The sequence below is a fragment of the Drosophila santomea genome, chromosome 3L, assembly GCF_016746245.2.
Source record: "Drosophila santomea strain STO CAGO 1482 chromosome 3L, Prin_Dsan_1.1, whole genome shotgun sequence".
In the NCBI taxonomy this organism is placed as follows: domain Eukaryota; kingdom Metazoa; phylum Arthropoda; class Insecta; order Diptera; family Drosophilidae; genus Drosophila; species Drosophila santomea.
The window spans coordinates 12740394-12757592 of NC_053018.2; the positions used below are offsets into that span (position 1 = coordinate 12740394).

Consider the following 17199-nt stretch of genomic DNA (forward strand, 5'->3'; position numbering starts at 1 on the left):
GTGCCGAATGGAGTGCAGTTTGGCCAGCGGTGGACAGTAGTTAACGCGCACGGAGGCGAAGGAGGAGGATGCGGATGGGAATGAGCAGGCGGAGGAGGAGGAGGCGGAGTCACCACACATTTCAATATTATGTAATCATAAATTATGTATCTACCTGTATGTAATATGTATATCTCCATATATGCTCACTCCGATTAGCTCCACATATGTATGTATGTATATAAATACGCAATTATCGAGTTGAACACTAAAAAGCACGTTTCGCAAGTAATGGCTAAATTGTAAAGACTACCACGTATTGAAATTAAAACCTAATACCATGTAATAAAGGATAATTGAATTCAAGCAGTAAGCAACTACGGTTAACATTTTCATTGTACCATCGGCGTATATATTCGCGATATATCCTTAGCCACATCTCCGACGCAGCTAACCAGGAAACTGTGATTGGGAGCCTCGGATTTATGTGTGCATGGACCGCCTTTGTACAATGACCTAGAGATTCGATTTAACGCCCGGCCCTAAGATTAAATACGGTATAATTTTATAACTGAAATCATTAAGCAAATGTTTACTAAACCAAACGAAAGCAAAGTGAAATCCTAACTTTAAAAGCATGCAAAACAATGAATGTAGGAAATCAAAAGTGAAATAAACAGTTAAGACGAAACGTAGTGGTTACACATCATTTAACCAGCTTTGGTTTTGTCTTCTGGGTGCTGAAGGGTTCGTTAATGAGTTTCCCTACCACATGATGGCAAATTAGTAGGCGATAGATCTGATTTATTCTTCCCAAAGAAATCGCGCGTCTGTCTAAGAGAACAAGACGGACACTAAGCTTAACCTAAGTCTCAATTTTGACAAATAACTATCCGCGCTTGTCTTTTGCTGCAGAGAATTCTAGAAATAAATAGAAGTAATATTCTCTGTTCGTTAGATTAAATATTCGGCTTTATACAGGGACAGGGCTCCTCAGTCCTCAGAATCGCTGCATCATTTGTCCCACAGTCCCAGCTCGCGCATTTTGGTCTGGAAATAGCGCTCCAGGGAGTTGGCACACCGATAATACTCAGTGTCGGGCGAGTTGTAGAACCGACAGTTGGAGAAGATGCGGGCCATGTCCGCCATGAACAGGCGGCGCGTTTGGTAGTATCCCTTCTTCAGGCGTTCTCCCATGGTCTTCAGGTCCATGGGATACTTGATATGATCGTAGTAGTCCGGAACCTCGGCCGCCGTCACCGGACGCAGGAAGGGCCAGGCGGTGGTGTGTTGGCGCACGGACTGCAGCACGGATGCAAAGGACGTGGCCAGCTTCTCCGGATCGGAGGATTCCTCGAGGGGTCGCGATGAGCGTGCCGGGCGCATTTGTGGCTTCCAGCCGATCTCTCGCAGACCAGGAATCGATTCCACGGGAATGGAGGGCAGACCCTCCTTGAAGCAAGTCAAGCCGGGTCTTACTTTCTGCACCTCGTTGTGGCGTTGTGCGATGAGCTCCTTCAGAATCTCGCTCTGATTGCGAATCACTGAAAGGAAGAAATCAAGTGTAAAATTTGACCACGACTCCTTATGGGTTCTTTGACTAACCAGCTATGAACTGCGTGTTCACAATGCTCGGGTGTAGCTCGCAGTGCATCAGAGTGGCACTGTCGTACTCCTTGATATAGCCGGCATAAACTGGTCGCGCCAACTTGATGTCCTTGGAGAAACCCTGCTTCTTGAAATACCCGATGGCATCGCAATCGGCGAATGTTAGCAGATGTTTGATGCCTCTCTGTATGCTGTAGTCCTTCAAGTGGTTCATCAAGTGCGTTCCATAGCCCTTAACTTGTTCCGACATGGTGACCGCACAGAAAACGATCTCGGTGAAACCCTGCGACGGGAACGGGCGGAAGCAGATGCCGCCGATGGGCTGGTTTTCCTTAATGAGCGCCAGGGTTTTGTGCTTGGTGTCGAAGACCAGCTGGCTAATGTACTCGCGTGGCATCTCGGGTAGCTGATAAGCAAATACGAGCTGCAGGCCCAGTAGCCACAAAACCGTCTGCTTGTCCACCGGTTTGGTCAGCGAATTGCCCACCACATGGAACTCAATGGCTCGCTTCTGCTCCTCCGCCTTCACGTTCTCATCGCGCGAAACATTTACAGGGAAGAGTATCTCCGCCTTGTTGGTGGTCTTTGACTCTGACACCGATTTCATGGCGTGCATCACCACATCCGTGGGCAGGTCATCCAAATTCTCACTGCGGCAGAGCGATTAGAAAAAGTATTTTAAAAAGAACAAAGTTTACCAACCTGCTTGGTCGCTCTGTGGGCTCCTTTTTGATTCTCTTTTGCAGCGGTTCACCCACACTGGCCCTCTTTGTGCCTCCAATGCTGGCTACACTAGGACCGATGGGTACAGTTGCCACCTCCTGATGACGCTTTCGCTGCTGGATGACAAAGGAATTTGGCGGGCGGTAGTTGGGATCCCAGATGGGCGAATCATCCTTGAGCAATTCGGCGCGAAGGGTTTCCAGAAATTTCGGCATCTGCGTGATGATCGAACGCTTGTCCTCGGGAAAGCGATCCCGCTCGGAGATGCACTTCTTCTTCAGCTGCTGCGACATGCACTGGAAAACGGTGCGCAGGAGCGTTCGTCCAAAGACTAGCGACGTTTCAAATTGGCGCAGGGAGTTACAAAAGGCGGGCACGTGGCAGAAGACCAACCACCGAGTGTAGTTGATTTTGTAGTTAGAGGCATCCTCGTGGGTGAGATCTCCCCTTCTGGTCGACGGCGATTCAAAGTTGTAGTGGTTCAGAAAGTTCAGGAACGTCTTGGCCACCTCGGTCATGGTCTGGAGTTCAGGCGTGTTGAGGTGATGATACTTGTAGAAGACCAGCGACAGCACAGCCTTGGTGATGCAGGGCGCCTCGAATGGCGGATCTCCAAGCGGACCACGGATGACCGCCTGCTGGCGGGTAAGGACGCACTGGCGCAGTAAGCGGAAGAGATACAGGTACACCTTCTTGGTGTCCTCGTCCTCGACGCGCTGCATGGACATGAACAGGTTCTCCATATCTATGATGGCGCCAAGTAACTCGTCCATGCTGGAACTGGATATATTGTCCAGATGGGCTATGTGCGATTTCAGGGAATGGCGACAGCTGGCGTTGCGGCACTCCTCGTTGAACTCCGGACAGTAGGAGGACTCGACGTCGCGGTGGCGATTTTCCTGCGGTGTTTTCCAGCCGGTGCAGCGGCATCCTTCCGACTGGCAGGCGGAATACATCGACAGTTTGGCCAATTTCTGTGGCACGGGCAGATTGAAGACCTTCAGCTTTCGCTGCTGGATTCGCTGCAGGCTGTTCTGACGCGTTCCCTCCGCCGGCACACTGCCTGCGCCGCCCGCAGCTCCACCGTGTCCTGGATTCTGGGCGGTGCCAGCGCCAGATGCACCAGCGGATGCTGCGCCATTCGCTCCCTGCTGCTGCTGTTGCGCCGCAGCGTTGCCCGTGTTGTTACCATCGATTGGTTGGCTTTTCAGCGTTATGGATGGACCACCAGACATTCCAAGATCGGCCGTTACTGCGATTTCCGCTGTTAGTTTTGCACAAAGTGTACTTTTTCGTAAATTTCACAAGCGATTCAACTGCCCACTTGCTATGCGCGATACGGGGATGCCAACCTGGCGTTTTGTGCAAATGCATTTCTCTTTATGGTGAAATAATGGTTGATATATATATTTTATTACCGATATCACGTTTGTGTATATAGTCTATTTTCTTTTTATTTCCTTATTTTTTGGACTTTAATTTTAACAAGTAAAAATATACATGGGCGTAGTCAGAAAACCTTTAGATTAAAAAAGGGGTCATAGTTTTTTTTTAATACAAAATTATTTGCGGAACTGCAGATTAGTGTGACCATAGTTTTTACTTCTAATACGATTTTTAAAAAACGTATGAAATATTTATATATAAATTGATACTGATTTAATGATATTTATAACAATATAAAAAAACATGCCACACCCATGGGCGCGATAACGATAAGAAACGTATGTATTTTCATAGGCGTAGCGAAATGCGACTGCCAAATGTGTGACCCCCTTTTAACATCAAATATCTTGTTCCTATGCCCATGCAAACAACTGTTCTCGTTTGGCGCTAATGCAAAATGCACTGCAATCCAGAAATTGCAGACTAAGCAAATAGAATGGATTGCAATCAGAGTTTCGAGGACATTGAAAGCCAGCTGGATAACTTCGTGATACGCAAGAAGCAAATAAGAGAAAAGACAGCCGGAAAGTGCGGTCCGGAGGTCCACGAAAACGTCCCGCTGACCATATCCCAGATCCAGCGAGTAACCCAGGATGCGGAAAATGAAAATGTATTCATCACAGACGACGTGCATCCGATTCACTTCTGCACCTGCATCGTGTACGCCTTTGTGGCTGGCAATGGCACCCACAACGAGTCCTTCATGAAGTACATGATCGACGATGGCACCGGCTCCCTGGAGGCCAGCATTAGCAAGAGGCCATTCAACGGACGGATCGTCACCAGCCTGTACAATGAAGCCAGTTCGCTGGCCTCCACCGAAACCTACAAGAGCATTGCCGTCAGCTTGATGCGGTTGCTGCAAGCGTCCATGGAGTACATAGATCCAACGCGAATCTCGAGGGGCCACAGCCTGTTCCTGCGTGGTCGACCGAATAAGTTCCGGGGAAAGATGGGTCTGGACGCCTTTTCGTTCTGCATAGACAGCGGCAGATCTCGGGATATGGAAATTGGCTTCGTGGACTACCTGACCGACTGGCACCGAAGGTACAAAAGGACACAGAGTACGACAGAGAAATAGTATTGGGTTTTTTGTATTGAAATTTTACTGGTAATAAAAATTCAAAAAAGTTTAAATAAGGAGAAGTTAGGTTGTTTTTGCTCGAATGGCGGCACGTTTGCCGGTGACAGCCTGGAAACCAGACTTGATGCTGGCCACCGAGCAGCGGGAGCCACAAGATTCGCACTGCAGGAAGAAGAGACGCGTGTCCTTCTGCAATATCGTCTCCGGGGAGCGGCAGGTGTGACAGGTGACGTACTCCTTGATGTAGCGACGCAGCACATTCTCGATCTGTTTGGGCTGGAAACGGCCCTTGATGATCAACTGCTGGTTGCCGTCCATGGAGCCACTGGTACCCAACTCGGCCAGCAGGAAGTCGAGCAGATGCTTGGGCAGACGATGCAGCGTTTTCGCAATGTCCATGAAGTTGGCAAAGGAGGTCTTCTTGGTTCCCACGCGCAGCACCTGCGGCGGTCGCATCACGAACTTTGGCTTGCGACCGGCGGCCATGTCCGGATTCTTGTCGAGAATGATTTCGAAGACCCGCTTCAGCAACTCGTCGTATGTGTAATCGCGGTCGGAGCCAAACCAGGTCGAGCTATTGTCCTCCACTAGAAAAGAAAGAAGTCGTTAGGGAAACGTTCAATAAAAGGCTTATACTAATCTAGTTAAACAAGAATGCTGAAGGCGGAATATTCAAGCTTTAAGAATTCGATTAAGAGCAGCTGGGGATTGTGTTACTCTAGATGCGAATGATTCTATAGCCCATAGCTTCTGACGAAAATAATGAATTCCTTAGCTGCTAGACTAGTGAAACCTATGCTGGTCGTCAACGTACCATTTTCTTTGTCTTCGCTCCTATCGTCGTCCGCTTTGTCCGCGAACAGCTCGTCCAGTTCCTTCTTCTTGCTCTTCTTCTTCTTTTTGGCCATCGAGAAGTCCATGTCCAGGTTGATCTCCTCCTCCTCGGGCTCCTCGGTGGCGGCCACATCATCGCCGCCGAAGCTGGGGATCGCCGCCTCCACGTCGTCCATGTTGAAGGGCTTCTTCTTCTTTTTCTTCTTCTTGCCGAAACTCTCCAGATCTAGATTATCCTCCTCGGCGGCGGCACCTCCTTCCGCCGATGCCTCATCCTGGGGATCCTCCTTCTTGGTGTCATCCTCCAGGCCCAATGCCGCGTCCAGGTCGAAGGTGGTCTTCTTCTTCTTCTTCTTTTTCAACAAAGTCGGATCAAACCCCTGGGGAAAACATTGGAATTTCGGAATGGTTTAAATCCGGATCAAGCAAACATAACCTCATTGTTCGCCCAGTTCTCATACACAAACATGTAAATACGCATACACACACGCACACACAAACAAGGGCGCACATGTACGGACATATGCGAATTTTCTTGCCAAGTTTTCCGCATTTGAAACGCACAACCCGGTGTTTTTGGAACTTACGTCTTCCGCGTCCATTGTGTTTGGGCTTTTAGAATTCTAGTGACTGGAAATTAATTTTGTTTTAGCTAAAATACTGCAATTGCATCAGCCAAAGTGACAGCACGGCAATCAGATAGTGTGACCGGCTGAGTTAAAGACAAGTAAACCATCCGGCATGACAGAATATACTTTTAATACTATTTGCTAATAAACCGAATATACAATATTAAAAAATTAAACTTTCACATAAATAATTGCTTATTAAATTATTTGTCTGATCAACCTACGACATGTCAGGAAGGTTAACTTTCAATAATTTAACCCGACTTATAAACATAAACTTTAGTTAATAAAATATTTGTTTACATTGTAAGAGTTAACAGTATTTCTTATCAATGTACTCTCTGCATGGCTCCGCCACCAACCGCCAGGTGGCGTATTTCAATACAGTCAGTTAAAGTTAACATTTATGTTAAAACAACCTGTAGCAACATTTTTTAAATGTTAAGTTGAAAGAGAAAAATCAGAAAATGAATTATTTAATTTTATACTAATTTGCAAAGCTAAGCTTAGCTTTTATGCAAAAATATGTCCTTCCCTATTCTTTAACTGTATGTACAACATAATAAATTCCAAATCAAATGAAAATGAATTCTTATTTCCCATAAAATAAAAAGCTTAAAAAGTTTGTTTAAAAAATATTTTATAGAAAATAGCAATACAAAATTGATTAGGGTCATTAATCTCTATTATCGATTCTTTAATAATTTTAATAGTTACTGCTAGTAGCTCAACAAAAAATTAACGTAGCGAGTGCATTTCCATAAAGCTCTTCATTTCTGATTAGCAAAGTACATAAAACAATAGCTCCCACAACGTATAAATAATAGAACTTTATAAATAGTGGCAAAACATTTCATCTTTAGAACACACAAGACAGTGAACAGCTGCAGTATAAATGCGTTTGAGAGTTAAAACTTTTAAGTTATTGAGCACCTTATAGTAAAGAGATTTATTGCTCCATTTAGGACCTGTGTCAATTGTGGATTTCCTTGAGGTTGGTTCGTTATTTCGGTTTAGAGGTGGGCACTATTGGGCTTCGTCAGTTCCGGACCAACACCTCCGGCCAGCTTCTGCACCAGCAGACCCACTTCGTAGGCAAGATCATCGGTATCCTGTGGTAAAAGCAATCGTCAGTGTTGTTCTATTTTTAAAAGCAAACTTTCAGGGATTACCTCTTTGGTGGCAGCTTCGGCGTACACACGCACCACATCCTCGGTTCCAGAGGGGCGGACGAAGGAGCGACCCCGCTTGTAGTTGGCCACCACCTTGTTGATCTCTGTCTGCAGACCCTCGGGCTTCACGCACTCCCGCTCCGCATTTGTGGTCTCGATGACATTGCGATCCTGCACCTTCACCTTCAGCTGTCGGTTGGGCAGGTCGTTATACGACGAGATCCAGTCCTGAACGTCCCAGCCCTTGTGGTTCAGGATAGTCTCCACCAGCAGCATATCGGATATGGCATCTCCCACGGTCTCGTTGATCAGATCGATTAGGAGCAACAAAGTCTTGGCACTTTCCTTCGTTTCAGCGGCTTGGGCAATCGTCGCCTTGGCATTGTCACTGAACACAATCGTTCCATGGCCATTCGCCTCGAAGTAAACACCAATATCGTACTCCAAGGCCTTGTGGTGCAGATGCTTCACGCCCGTGGGCACGCACGAGACGGGGAACTTCAGTTTGTCCACTATGTAGTCCGTGGATGCTCCATTGGCATAGGCGGTTTGCACCAAACCCAACCTCAAGTTGATCTCGGATTGCGTGACCAGTTCCATGAGGTAGCCAGCGACCAAGGTGGCTATGCGATCGCCATCGAGCAGATGGAACTCGCCCTTGTCGTCGCTGAAGAAGTACACCACCCGATCGGCATCTCCATCCACGCTGACGCATCTCGTGAAGGGCTCCACCTCGGGCATGGATTTTGGCGGCCTTTGCTGCACCTTCACGTAGTCGGCGCCGCAATCCTCGTTGATCTTGCCGACACCAATGCCCTGGTTAATGACCGTCACGTTCAGGGAGCCCTTCATGCGCTTGATGAACTGCAGCATTTTGCGGGCGCCAACGCCGTTGGCACCATCGTAAATGATGCTGTTGCGATAGTTGCCGTTCTCCAGGCGTCCGTTGCGCAGCAGTTCGAAGGCCTTGATCAGCTTCTCGTAGTAACCCTCCTCGGTGGGCTTGCCATAGGCCTCCTTGGTATTGGCCGCCACTACGAAATAGTGCAGCATGGGTGTGGTCACAATGCCGTACTCCTTGACGTTGCCCTTCAGTGCAATCACGCCATCGGCCACCGCCTTCAGCAGCCTTGGGCTGTGGTATCTGTTGTCCATGCCCACAAACACCTGCGAACTGGTCGTCACATCGATGTTGTTGTCCTTTATGATCTTGGCCACATGTTGCTCCAGTTCCTGGTCGCTGACGTTGACCAGATCGGTGGCTATCGCCTCCCAACTGGCCTCCAACATCTCACCCTTGGGATCGACCAGCTTCACTCCGTTGTCCGGCTCCGGATTGTGCGATGCCGTGATCATCACGCCGATGACGGAGCCTCCGCGATACCGGGAGCGCAGGGTGGCCAGAACGCCCATGCGGAACATCACGCTGTCCAGGAACTCAGCCCTGAAAAAGAGAGGAGTTAGTACATCTGGTTTATATAGATGCAAATGTATATATCGGGCGGCATATTGCGGAATTTGTTGTACCTAATGTTGTTTATTTATGTGTTTGTTATCTTAACTATCTATTTTATCTTCGCTGGATTGATAAACCTATAAAAACACAATACTGCTCATTTTAGTTGCAATTGCTTTTATCAGTAGGTGTGTCATGCAAACTTTGTTATCTGTGGTGTAAAGTGGTTGGTAAATAGGGCACAGAAACCTCAGACTTTACAATCAAACTTGGTTGATTCTTTTCCAGAAAACACAGAAAACTCTTACACTTGTACGTTGCAAGTAAGATCTGAAAAAAGCCAGCTCGTTGCATCTTCCACTTGTGGCACTAGTTTGCTGACCCCGACTGTGCGTCAGTATGTATGCGCCCATGCACATGCACGCACACCTATGCTCGCACATACATGCATGGCGGCGAAAGAAGGGCATGTCCATTGATAAAAGGTGAAGAATATCTAAAAATAAACGCCCAATTCCCGCAACACAGCCCATCCATCTATGCAATCGCCCATCTATCAGAAATCAAACAATCCCGGTGTGCTAATCAAATGCGCCAACGTGTGCAGCGTGTGGGTGTGTTAGCATAATGATTATAAGCTTATTAGCGCAGAGATCGTTAAGGGAGGCAACTCACTTGCCGCGAAAGCCAGCTGTTCCGTATTGGATGGTCTCCTTGGAAGTCTTTGGATACATCTCGCGGGCGAACGCGTAGACAGTGCGCAGATTAATGGACATCTTGCAAAACTCGAGGGTGGTGCCACTGGTCCAGAGCAAGGTGAAAGGTTCCGTCCGGTTTTTCCGGATTTTCGAAATTTACCAATTCCACAGATGTGAGCTGGCGGGTGTGACCGTTAGTTCGCGGCACCGTTACACCCTACTAAGCGCATTGCTCCTGCTGCCGTACGGTCACACTGTGCCAAACCTTGCAATTATGTTAAATTGTTTAATTTCAAAAGTTTTGCTGGCCTAATAAACATTTCAGGGTGTTTGAACAAAATCTCCTATCGTTAAACGCCATATACACAGCCAATATTTAAAAACCAGCTTGTTTTAAAGTAATGTCTGCGTAGATAACCAATTTGAGTTTGGCGGCTATAATGGCGGTCAAGATAATAGGATTCTTTGAAAGGATGTACCTTAATAATTTATGTATATAACAAATGCCAATATTTCTGCACAAAACAAAACAAAATCCAAATAGGTCCAATAACTTTTTTCTCGTTAATTTATTTGTATACTTATATAAGCGGTTGTAAAGTATTCGGCTTACATCTCGTACAAAGGTACATTTTTTGGACGGACTTAGTTGGTACGTACACAAACAAACACTATAATAAGGCACAGGCACTTCATAAATTAAATAATAGCCTTTTCTTAGTTATTTTTCGGCTAGAGAAAATCTAGTTTGAGTTTCATTTTCGGACGGAAGGGATCTCGTGCTAAAACTTAATCATATTTGGAATGTAAAAAGGTTGATATGTTTCTCTTTGTGCTAGAGATGCTTGTACAATTCTGAAATCTAAGTGATTCTAATGATTTATAGCATTGCAACCAGGGAGCCCACGAGGAGCAGACCCACGGATAACGCCAACTGGGAGGCACCAGCGTAGCAGTCGGTAATGCGGCGAGCTCGCATGAAATCGCTGCCCAAGTAGGCATCGTATGTACGCTTATTTGGCGGAATGACTTGCAACTGCCGCGTGGCGTCCTGGAAGATCAGATCGTAGTGTCCGATCGGCGAGGAGAACATGCTGAAACTGAAGGCGTCCACTTCCTTTCGACCGTACAGCTGTTGTGCATAGGTGAGCAGGTTGATGTAGGCATTCATCTGGGTCTCATTGTAGGCGGCACCGCCGCGAGTCACCACGGCATTGGCTTTAACCTTGCCCAGATTGCAGCGCTTGTACTCCTGGATCTCGGCGCGAGTGCCGTCCGTACAGAGGAGCTCGAAGTCATCGTTTAGGGCATTCCTAGCCCACCATTCCTTGCGCTTTCCGCCAGTGCTCTCCATCACCGTGGTGTGCTTCATGAACGCGACGTGACCGCCGCCCTCAACGAGGCAACGAAAAGCACCCGTGTGTCCATAGTAATCCTCCGAGGCATCGCGACGACAGTATCGGTAGCTGGTACCGTGACACAGATCGCACATGCTGTCGTAGGGCACGCCTGTGTTGTACTCATTGCTAATGGCACCCGGCACACACGACTTGGTGAAGTACTCGGCGGCAGCTCGGACCGAATCGCATCCGTAGGGTCGGATCCATCCGTTTGAGATGAAATGCGCCATCGGATATGTCCAACCAGCGGCGGTATTAATGCCCGTGTGGCAAGTGTTCTTGCCCTTCAGGTAAGTTAGTTCCGTATCGGGATCATCCTCCTTGGCCACGGCCACCACATAGTACTCCGGCTCGCCCAGATTGTACACCTCCGACATGAAGGGTATCAGTTCGTAGTTCAGGCCGCCAGTGTAGACATCTCCAGCATCGAATACAGAGATGTCGGCCTTGCCCGCTTCGATGAACTGCATGCAGTTGATGTGAGAGTGCATTTTCTTGCAAATGAGTTCCGGTTTCAGCAGATGAGCTTTCAGGGCAGTCTAAGAGGATTTTATAGAAGTTAAATTATGTGATCTTGAGGACAGCATATTCAGGTTTCAGCTTACCCTCATCTTAATGCATTTCTCGAGCTCATTTTCCGAAGTCACGCAGAGCGTCATCGCCGGAACTGGACACTCACGGATGCCGTAGATGAAGTTAATGGCAGGGCCTAGGTACTTGGTAAACGACTGATCATCTTCAGGAATGACTGTTAGAGCACGGCTTGAATCCTGTAATCACAAAAAATAATAATTAAATATGTACTTCAGATCACGAAATATATAATCCCCATACCTGGAAGAGCAAATTTGGCTTGCCATATCGTTTCGACTCGAAGATGCGGAACTTCTCATAGAGAATGGAAGTGTTGGTAACATCCTGCTGGTTTCTATCCTCCGAAAAACTGCTGTCCAAACGTTCGCTGCGATACTGGTCGTATTGATTCTGCTGTCTGTAGGGATCGTTATTGTCAAACTGCCCGTAGCCGTTCTGGTCATTGTAGTTGTTGCGGCTGTTGAACCCTTGTCCTCCCTGCCGGCTCTGATCATCACGGATGCCATCGGAGTACAGCTCGGCGATGCGCTTCAGGAACAGCTGATACTGCTTCCGATCGCTGAAGCTGCGAGCTGAAGATGTGACAACGGCATCGGCGGGAACTTGGCCCCAATTACACTGGCGATAATCGTTGATGGGGACACGACGACCATCACGACAGAGCAGCTCAAAGGTGTCGGGTGATATGCTCTCTAAAAATGCAGTTTATTTCAGTAATGGGTTTCTGAGAAGACTGACTCTGGTGACTCACTGAATTCGGTGGTTTGTAGCATTTCATTAACTGTCGAATGGCGCAAGAAGGCCACATCTCCCTTTTCCAGCAGACATTTGAAGGCTCCTTCGTAGCCAAAGTAGGGATCTGCAGACGAGCAACGTCCTCCGGGAATCTTTCCAGTGCACAGCGTACAAAGTCTGGTTTGTAAGTTGATTTATTGTTAGTGGTGTAGTGTGTACAAGTAGCTTTCTTTTGGTATTACTTATCAGAGTTGTCGCCAATGGGATTGTATTTGTCGGATAGCGAGTATACAGCACACGAACTATTGAAATAGCTGGCGGCCGTCTTCACCTGATTGTTACAGTCCACCACTTCCATGCCTCCCTCCCTTTGGAGCTGCAATATTAGATTGTTGTTTGGTTAGTTATTGAAGAAAACACTTAAATCACAATTCTCACCGTGTGAATGGGCACAATCCAACCGGCCAGGCTGCCCACCCAGGGGAAGCAGACCCTTTTGTTACGCAGGTCGCGCAGACTGTTTAAGTCAGGTAGAGATCCCTTCTTGATGACGGCCACTGATTGATAGTCCGCAAAGCCGCCCTCCAGCTTCTCCTGCATGATGGGTATCAGGGAGTTGTACCGTCCAGCAGTGAACACGTCTCCCGCATCCAGCGTGGTGATGTGCGCCTTCTCGCGATCGATGTGGTGGATGCACTCATCAGCACTGTAGGCCATTAAGCAGGTGAGATTAAGGAACACCTCGTCGAATAGGGCGCGATCACGCTCGATGGCCACCGTGAGGCTCTGGCATTTGTACTGCTCCGCCTGGCTCTTGGTGCACCACACCATCCGTGTGGTCTTGTGCTCATCATAGTGATGTTGTGCTGCAAAATCGTGGTTTACATTCATCGCTCAACCAACGCCCTAGAAATCGGCGTTTCTCGCATTCCTGCCGCAACTTACCGTTGGCGAGTGTAAAACATAAAGCGCCGACTAGAGCCACAAAAACGAGGCTCCTAGCCATATTCGGAATATAAGTATATTAACTAAAAAGATCAATCTACACAACAATTACTCAAGCAATACACCACACCCAAGCCCAGCTTAAGAAAGCCAGTGTGACCAGAATTAGAGGAAAATTAACAACCGAATAGCTTGAAAAAATACCAGCATGTACGTACAGTGGAGATTGGCTAAATGTGATTTGATCAAGGAAACATATGAACAAATGACTATTCAAATAGGATTTTTATTTTTTTACATTTTAAAATTAAGTTTAGACAAGACGTTTCAGACACATTGCAGCTGTTATCCAATTATAGCTCCAATTATTTCCGAAGCTTATCCAATTAGTATATTCTTGATTAATAACTATACCTTTACATTTCCGCTTTTAGTCTCCTTTCCTCATAATAAACTTATTATACGTGCATCTTTAATAGTATTAACTGTATTTTACGGCAAGCACACCACTGTGGTGTGACCATTCTTTTGGCGTTTTCTAGCATCTCACGAACAACCAGGTGTTTTGTGTTTTATAATAACAAACCGAGCAATAAGTTAAAACATTCAATTTAATCAGCTAAATGGCAGTTCTGCGAGGATGGAGATTCGTCGGCTTCGTGTCCTGCATCATTGGCGCAGTGGGCCTGACCCTATACCCCGTGATTGTGGACCCCATGCTGAACACTGATAAATACAAATCCCTGCAGGAATACAGCAAGATTAAGCGAGATGAACTGCAGCACATAAAAAGGCAGTAGAACCCCCTATTATGTTACACCTCAGCACACTTAAGAGCCCTAATAAGTGTATTCTATTCACTTGATAATAAACTGCAATGTAAATATTCCTATTTAAATACAAGCTACTTGACCTCTGATAGCATGAACTGTATGAATTATATTGCATCCTGGAAATGTCAAATGACTTCGCTTAAATGCTTGCATTATTGTTGTTTTAAACAACAAAGATGTTTAATGTAATTAAGTGGAATTTAAAATATGAATTCTGAGTGCAGTTTGGTTCCGGAACTGGTTCCGTGCCGGTGCATTGAAAGCTTTAGGGGATTTCTCACCAATTCGTTGCCGCTTACAAGGTTCTTTATCTCGAATCATACGTGGACATAAATATCTGGATAATAAATACCTGTGGGCTTCATCATAAGACATATGCAAAATGAGCACCGCAACATTGAAGCGTGATGAAATCCTGCTGCTCTTCGACGTGGACGGCACCCTAACGATGCCCAGATCCATGGTGACGCCGGAGTTTGAGGAGTTTTTCTACTCGCAGGTGAAACCCAGGGCGACCATCGGAATCGTCGGAGGATCGGATCTGGAGAAGATGTTCGAGCAGCTGAACGGCAGGAAGATACTCAACGAGTTCGACTTCATATTCCCGGAGAACGGGCTGGTGCAGATTGAGGGCGGAAAGGAGGTGGGAAAGCAGAATATCATCTCGCATCTGGGGGAGAACACCCTGAAGCGCTTCATTAACTTTGTGCTGCGCTATCTGTCCGACCTGGATGTGCCCATCAAGAGGGGCACCTTCATCGAGTTCCGGAACGGCATGATGAACGTGTGTCCCATTGGAAGGCAGTGCACTCGGGAGGAGCGAAACATGTTCGCCCAATATGACATTGAGCACAAGGTGCGGGAGAAGATGATCAAGGACCTGAAGCAGGAGTTTGCCGATGTGGATCTCACGTACTCCATTGGTGGCCAGATCAGCTTTGATGTCTTCCCCCACGGTTGGGATAAGACCTACTGCCTGCGACACATCGAAGCCCACTACAAGTTCAAGGAAATCCACTTTTTCGGCGATAAGACGGAGCCGGGCGGCAATGATTATGAGATTTATAGCGATCCCCGAACCATCAGCCATAGGGTATATACTCCCAAGGATACGCAACGCATTCTCACTGAGATTCTGGAGCTGTGAGAATTCCGAGCATACTCAGCTGTTAAAAATATTCCATTTTTATACATGTGTACAATTGTTAACCAAAATGTAATATATAGTCATTTGAAATTATTAATCCGTGTCCATGTCCGAACTGTTGGAGCTATCCTCCTCGCCGCTACTGCATTCCTCGTCCGAGCTGCTGCTGTCGCTATCCTCCCATTCGTGGGCCTTCAAGCTGTTGGGGATTATCACCTTCCACTCCAGTTTGTGCAAGTCCAGGGAGTAGAAGTCGTTGTAGGTCAACTGCTTGGCGTCCTCTTCGAAGATCCCGCCAAAAATATACAGTGTTCCCTTGCAAACGCACATTCCGGGATTCATTCGCGGCGATGGCACATTGGTGGGCTTGGGTTTGGCGAACAGACTGGGTATGTTGGACACATATGGCGTGCTGGTACTGGGACCACCAACCGTGACCGTGAAAATGCCATCTGTGGTGGTGGTCACTGGCTTATCAACAGCGGACATCTCCACATCTTTGCTCTCATCCGATTCCTTCTTCTCGGCGGTGCTGCTCTTAGCTTGGATCTCCTGCAATCTCCATGTTTGGGCGGTCAAATCGAAGGCCAGGAGATCATCGCCGAACTGACCGCGAACATCTTCGTCGTCCTCATCGACGTCCATGACGCCACCAAAGGTATAGGCCTTGCCATTCGCAGCCACAGTGCAGCCAACGCTGCTTCGTGGTTTGGGCTTATAACCGCCGGGTTTCACGGGTGCCCACTTGTACTTGTTATCCGCATCGCCAGCGTTTTCTGATGGGAAACAAGCGATGTTAATATAAGGCTAATGAATCAAATATTTAGAATCTTACTGTCTTGACTCAGGACAAACATATCCGTGTGCGTAACTCCTCTATCCGCCTCCTTCTTCATGGAGGCCCTCGAGTAACCTCCCCAAACATAGATCTTTCCCTCCGGAGAAGCCGCAATACAACAGCCAGAACGAGGAGCTGGCACAATCGCACCTCCTATGTCAGCTTTAAGCCACTGATAGGACTCCAAGGAGAAGATGTGAACATCGTTGAAGTAATGGTACGACTGGTTGTTGTCATGGAAGCCACCAAAGATGAACAGGCGCTTCTTGGAGACGGTCATTCGATGGCCACTCCTAGGACTCGGTCCATTCGGAGCAGTTATCCTCTCCCATTTGCGGGATTTCAGTGAGAACTTCCAGAGATCCTTGTAGTGGTGGAACTGCAGCTGTGAGGGACTAGCATGCTCGCCTCCAAACATCTGCAGAGTGTATATGGTAATAACTTTTCATACAGAAAGGTGTTTTATTGATAACTTACCCAGAGTTCACCTCCATTGCTGGCCACAGCCACCATTTGGTGTCCACTTCTGGGCGTGGGTCCCGATGGCGACTTCAGCTGCCTCCACTCGCCGCTTTTGGTGTTGTAGAAGAACAAATCGTTATACACTGTGGTTTTTGTGCCAGTGTAAAGTTCTCCGCCAAACATGATGAGTTCCTCCTTTTCCGGATGGGAAACCAAGGTGAAATTGGAACGGGGAGTTGGCGCCGGGCAAACGGATTCGCTGATGGTCTCAATCTTGCCCTCCTTGGCCTCCAGTAATTGAATGATATCAGCTATATTTGCCTACAAAGAGTTTTATCTTATTAGTAAACAATATATGATGGCTCATTGATTTGATTTGTACTTCTCCGAGTTTTTCCAGCATTTTCTTTTGCCGTGCCGCCTGCTTTTTGTCCGTTTTCATGGCGGTTTTCTCGGCTCCTTTGCCTTTCTTCTTGTTTTTGTCCTTCTTGCCCATGTTAATTGCTTTATTTCGGCTCAGAAATTTAAATCAACAAACTTTTTTTGCCGCACGTGTATCGTTTATAAATAGAAGAAGAGGAAGAGCTATTTTCAAGTTTACCATATTATGAGTACT

The 17199-nt window shown here is 47.1% G+C and overlaps 8 protein-coding genes across 8 annotated transcripts; 3 read left to right on the forward strand and 5 right to left on the reverse strand.

Moving 5' to 3' along the window:
- Positions 1–762: 762 nt before the first annotated feature.
- On the reverse strand, positions 763–3670 carry LOC120449402 (histone acetyltransferase KAT2A). The gene is made up of 3 exons (XM_039631848.2): positions 2290–3670; positions 1585–2237; positions 763–1523 (listed from the first exon to the last, which is right to left on the reverse strand). Exons 1-3 carry the CDS (start codon positions 3543–3545, stop codon positions 994–996), a joined length of 2439 nt encoding a protein of 812 aa, XP_039487782.1. The 5' UTR covers positions 3546–3670; the 3' UTR covers positions 763–993.
- A 259-nt stretch (positions 3671–3929) lies between these two features.
- On the forward strand, positions 3930–4902 carry LOC120449351. The gene is made up of 2 exons (XM_039631761.1): positions 3930–4034; positions 4170–4902. The coding sequence occupies exon 2, from the start codon at positions 4193–4195 to the stop codon at positions 4835–4837; it is 645 nt and encodes a 214-aa protein (XP_039487695.1). The 5' UTR covers positions 3930–4034; positions 4170–4192; the 3' UTR covers positions 4838–4902.
- On the reverse strand, positions 4835–6421 carry LOC120449349 (eukaryotic translation initiation factor 2 subunit 2). Its single transcript, XM_039631760.1, has 3 exons — positions 6262–6421; positions 5655–6054; positions 4835–5427 (listed from the first exon to the last, which is right to left on the reverse strand). Exons 1-3 carry the CDS (start codon positions 6274–6276, stop codon positions 4904–4906), a joined length of 939 nt encoding a protein of 312 aa, XP_039487694.1. The 5' UTR covers positions 6277–6421; the 3' UTR covers positions 4835–4903.
- A 505-nt stretch (positions 6422–6926) lies between these two features.
- Positions 6927–9846, reverse strand: LOC120449149 (phosphoacetylglucosamine mutase). Its single transcript, XM_039631484.2, has 3 exons — positions 9607–9846; positions 7476–8919; positions 6927–7415 (listed from the first exon to the last, which is right to left on the reverse strand). The coding sequence occupies exons 1-3, from the start codon at positions 9705–9707 to the stop codon at positions 7317–7319; spliced, it is 1644 nt and encodes a 547-aa protein (XP_039487418.1). The 5' UTR covers positions 9708–9846; the 3' UTR covers positions 6927–7316.
- A 324-nt stretch (positions 9847–10170) lies between these two features.
- Positions 10171–13464, reverse strand: LOC120448985 (melanotransferrin). The gene is made up of 7 exons (XM_039631251.1): positions 13304–13464; positions 12797–13224; positions 12601–12734; positions 12375–12535; positions 11864–12315; positions 11635–11799; positions 10171–11568 (listed from the first exon to the last, which is right to left on the reverse strand). The coding sequence occupies exons 1-7, from the start codon at positions 13362–13364 to the stop codon at positions 10510–10512; spliced, it is 2460 nt and encodes an 819-aa protein (XP_039487185.1). The 5' UTR covers positions 13365–13464; the 3' UTR covers positions 10171–10509.
- A 314-nt stretch (positions 13465–13778) lies between these two features.
- LOC120448971 lies at positions 13779–14222 on the forward strand. The gene is made up of 2 exons (XM_039631232.2): positions 13779–13863; positions 13923–14222. The coding sequence occupies exon 2, from the start codon at positions 13927–13929 to the stop codon at positions 14101–14103; it is 177 nt and encodes a 58-aa protein (XP_039487166.1). The 5' UTR covers positions 13779–13863; positions 13923–13926; the 3' UTR covers positions 14104–14222.
- A 186-nt stretch (positions 14223–14408) lies between these two features.
- LOC120448970 (phosphomannomutase) lies at positions 14409–15376 on the forward strand. The gene has a single exon (XM_039631231.2). It carries the CDS (start codon positions 14519–14521, stop codon positions 15281–15283), a length of 765 nt encoding a protein of 254 aa, XP_039487165.1. The 5' UTR covers positions 14409–14518; the 3' UTR covers positions 15284–15376.
- On the reverse strand, positions 15306–17167 carry LOC120448969 (kelch domain-containing protein 4). Its single transcript, XM_039631230.2, has 4 exons — positions 16966–17167; positions 16599–16904; positions 16119–16539; positions 15306–16059 (listed from the first exon to the last, which is right to left on the reverse strand). The coding sequence occupies exons 1-4, from the start codon at positions 17077–17079 to the stop codon at positions 15377–15379; spliced, it is 1524 nt and encodes a 507-aa protein (XP_039487164.1). The 5' UTR covers positions 17080–17167; the 3' UTR covers positions 15306–15376.
- Positions 17168–17199: the final 32 nt, after the last annotated feature.

Bases quoted from the DNA above. Each gene is read 5' to 3' on its own strand.
- LOC120449402 (XM_039631848.2), bottom strand. From the start codon at position 3,545: ATGTCTGGTGGTCCATCCATAACGCTGAAAAGCCAACCAATCGATGGT. The intron at 2,238-2,289 runs GTTGGTAAACTT...GCTCTGCCGCAG, and splicing joins CCCACAGAGCGACCAAGCAG to TGAGAATTTGGATGACCTGC. The intron at 1,524-1,584 runs GTTAGTCAAAGA...TCTTCCTTTCAG, and splicing joins GAACACGCAGTTCATAGCTG to TGATTCGCAATCAGAGCGAG.
- LOC120449351 (XM_039631761.1), top strand. From the start codon at position 4,193: ATGGATTGCAATCAGAGTTTCGAGGACATTGAAAGCCAGCTGGATAAC.
- LOC120449349 (XM_039631760.1), bottom strand. The intron at 5,428-5,654 runs GTACGTTGACGA...TTTCTTTTCTAG, and splicing joins GAGCGAAGACAAAGAAAATG to TGGAGGACAATAGCTCGACC.
- LOC120449149 (XM_039631484.2), bottom strand. From the start codon at position 9,707: ATGTCCATTAATCTGCGCACTGTCTACGCGTTCGCCCGCGAGATGTAT. The intron at 8,920-9,606 runs GTGAGTTGCCTC...TCTCTTTTTCAG, and splicing joins ACAGCTGGCTTTCGCGGCAA to GGCTGAGTTCCTGGACAGCG. The intron at 7,416-7,475 runs GTAATCCCTGAA...CTTTTACCACAG, and splicing joins CCGAAGCTGCCACCAAAGAG to GATACCGATGATCTTGCCTA.
- LOC120448985 (XM_039631251.1), bottom strand. From the start codon at position 13,364: ATGGCTAGGAGCCTCGTTTTTGTGGCTCTAGTCGGCGCTTTATGTTTT. The intron at 12,316-12,374 runs GTGAGTCACCAG...CTGCATTTTTAG, and splicing joins GCTACAAACCACCGAATTCA to AGAGCATATCACCCGACACC. The intron at 11,800-11,863 runs GTATGGGGATTA...TTGTGATTACAG, and splicing joins AGCCAAATTTGCTCTTCCAG to GATTCAAGCCGTGCTCTAAC.
- LOC120448971 (XM_039631232.2), top strand. From the start codon at position 13,927: ATGGCAGTTCTGCGAGGATGGAGATTCGTCGGCTTCGTGTCCTGCATC.
- LOC120448970 (XM_039631231.2), top strand. From the start codon at position 14,519: ATGAGCACCGCAACATTGAAGCGTGATGAAATCCTGCTGCTCTTCGAC.
- LOC120448969 (XM_039631230.2), bottom strand. From the start codon at position 17,079: ATGGGCAAGAAGGACAAAAACAAGAAGAAAGGCAAAGGAGCCGAGAAA. The intron at 16,905-16,965 runs GTACAAATCAAA...AACTCTTTGTAG, and splicing joins TGCTGGAAAAACTCGGAGAA to GCAAATATAGCTGATATCAT. The intron at 16,540-16,598 runs GTAAGTTATCAA...TACACTCTGCAG, and splicing joins GCAATGGAGGTGAACTCTGG to ATGTTTGGAGGCGAGCATGC.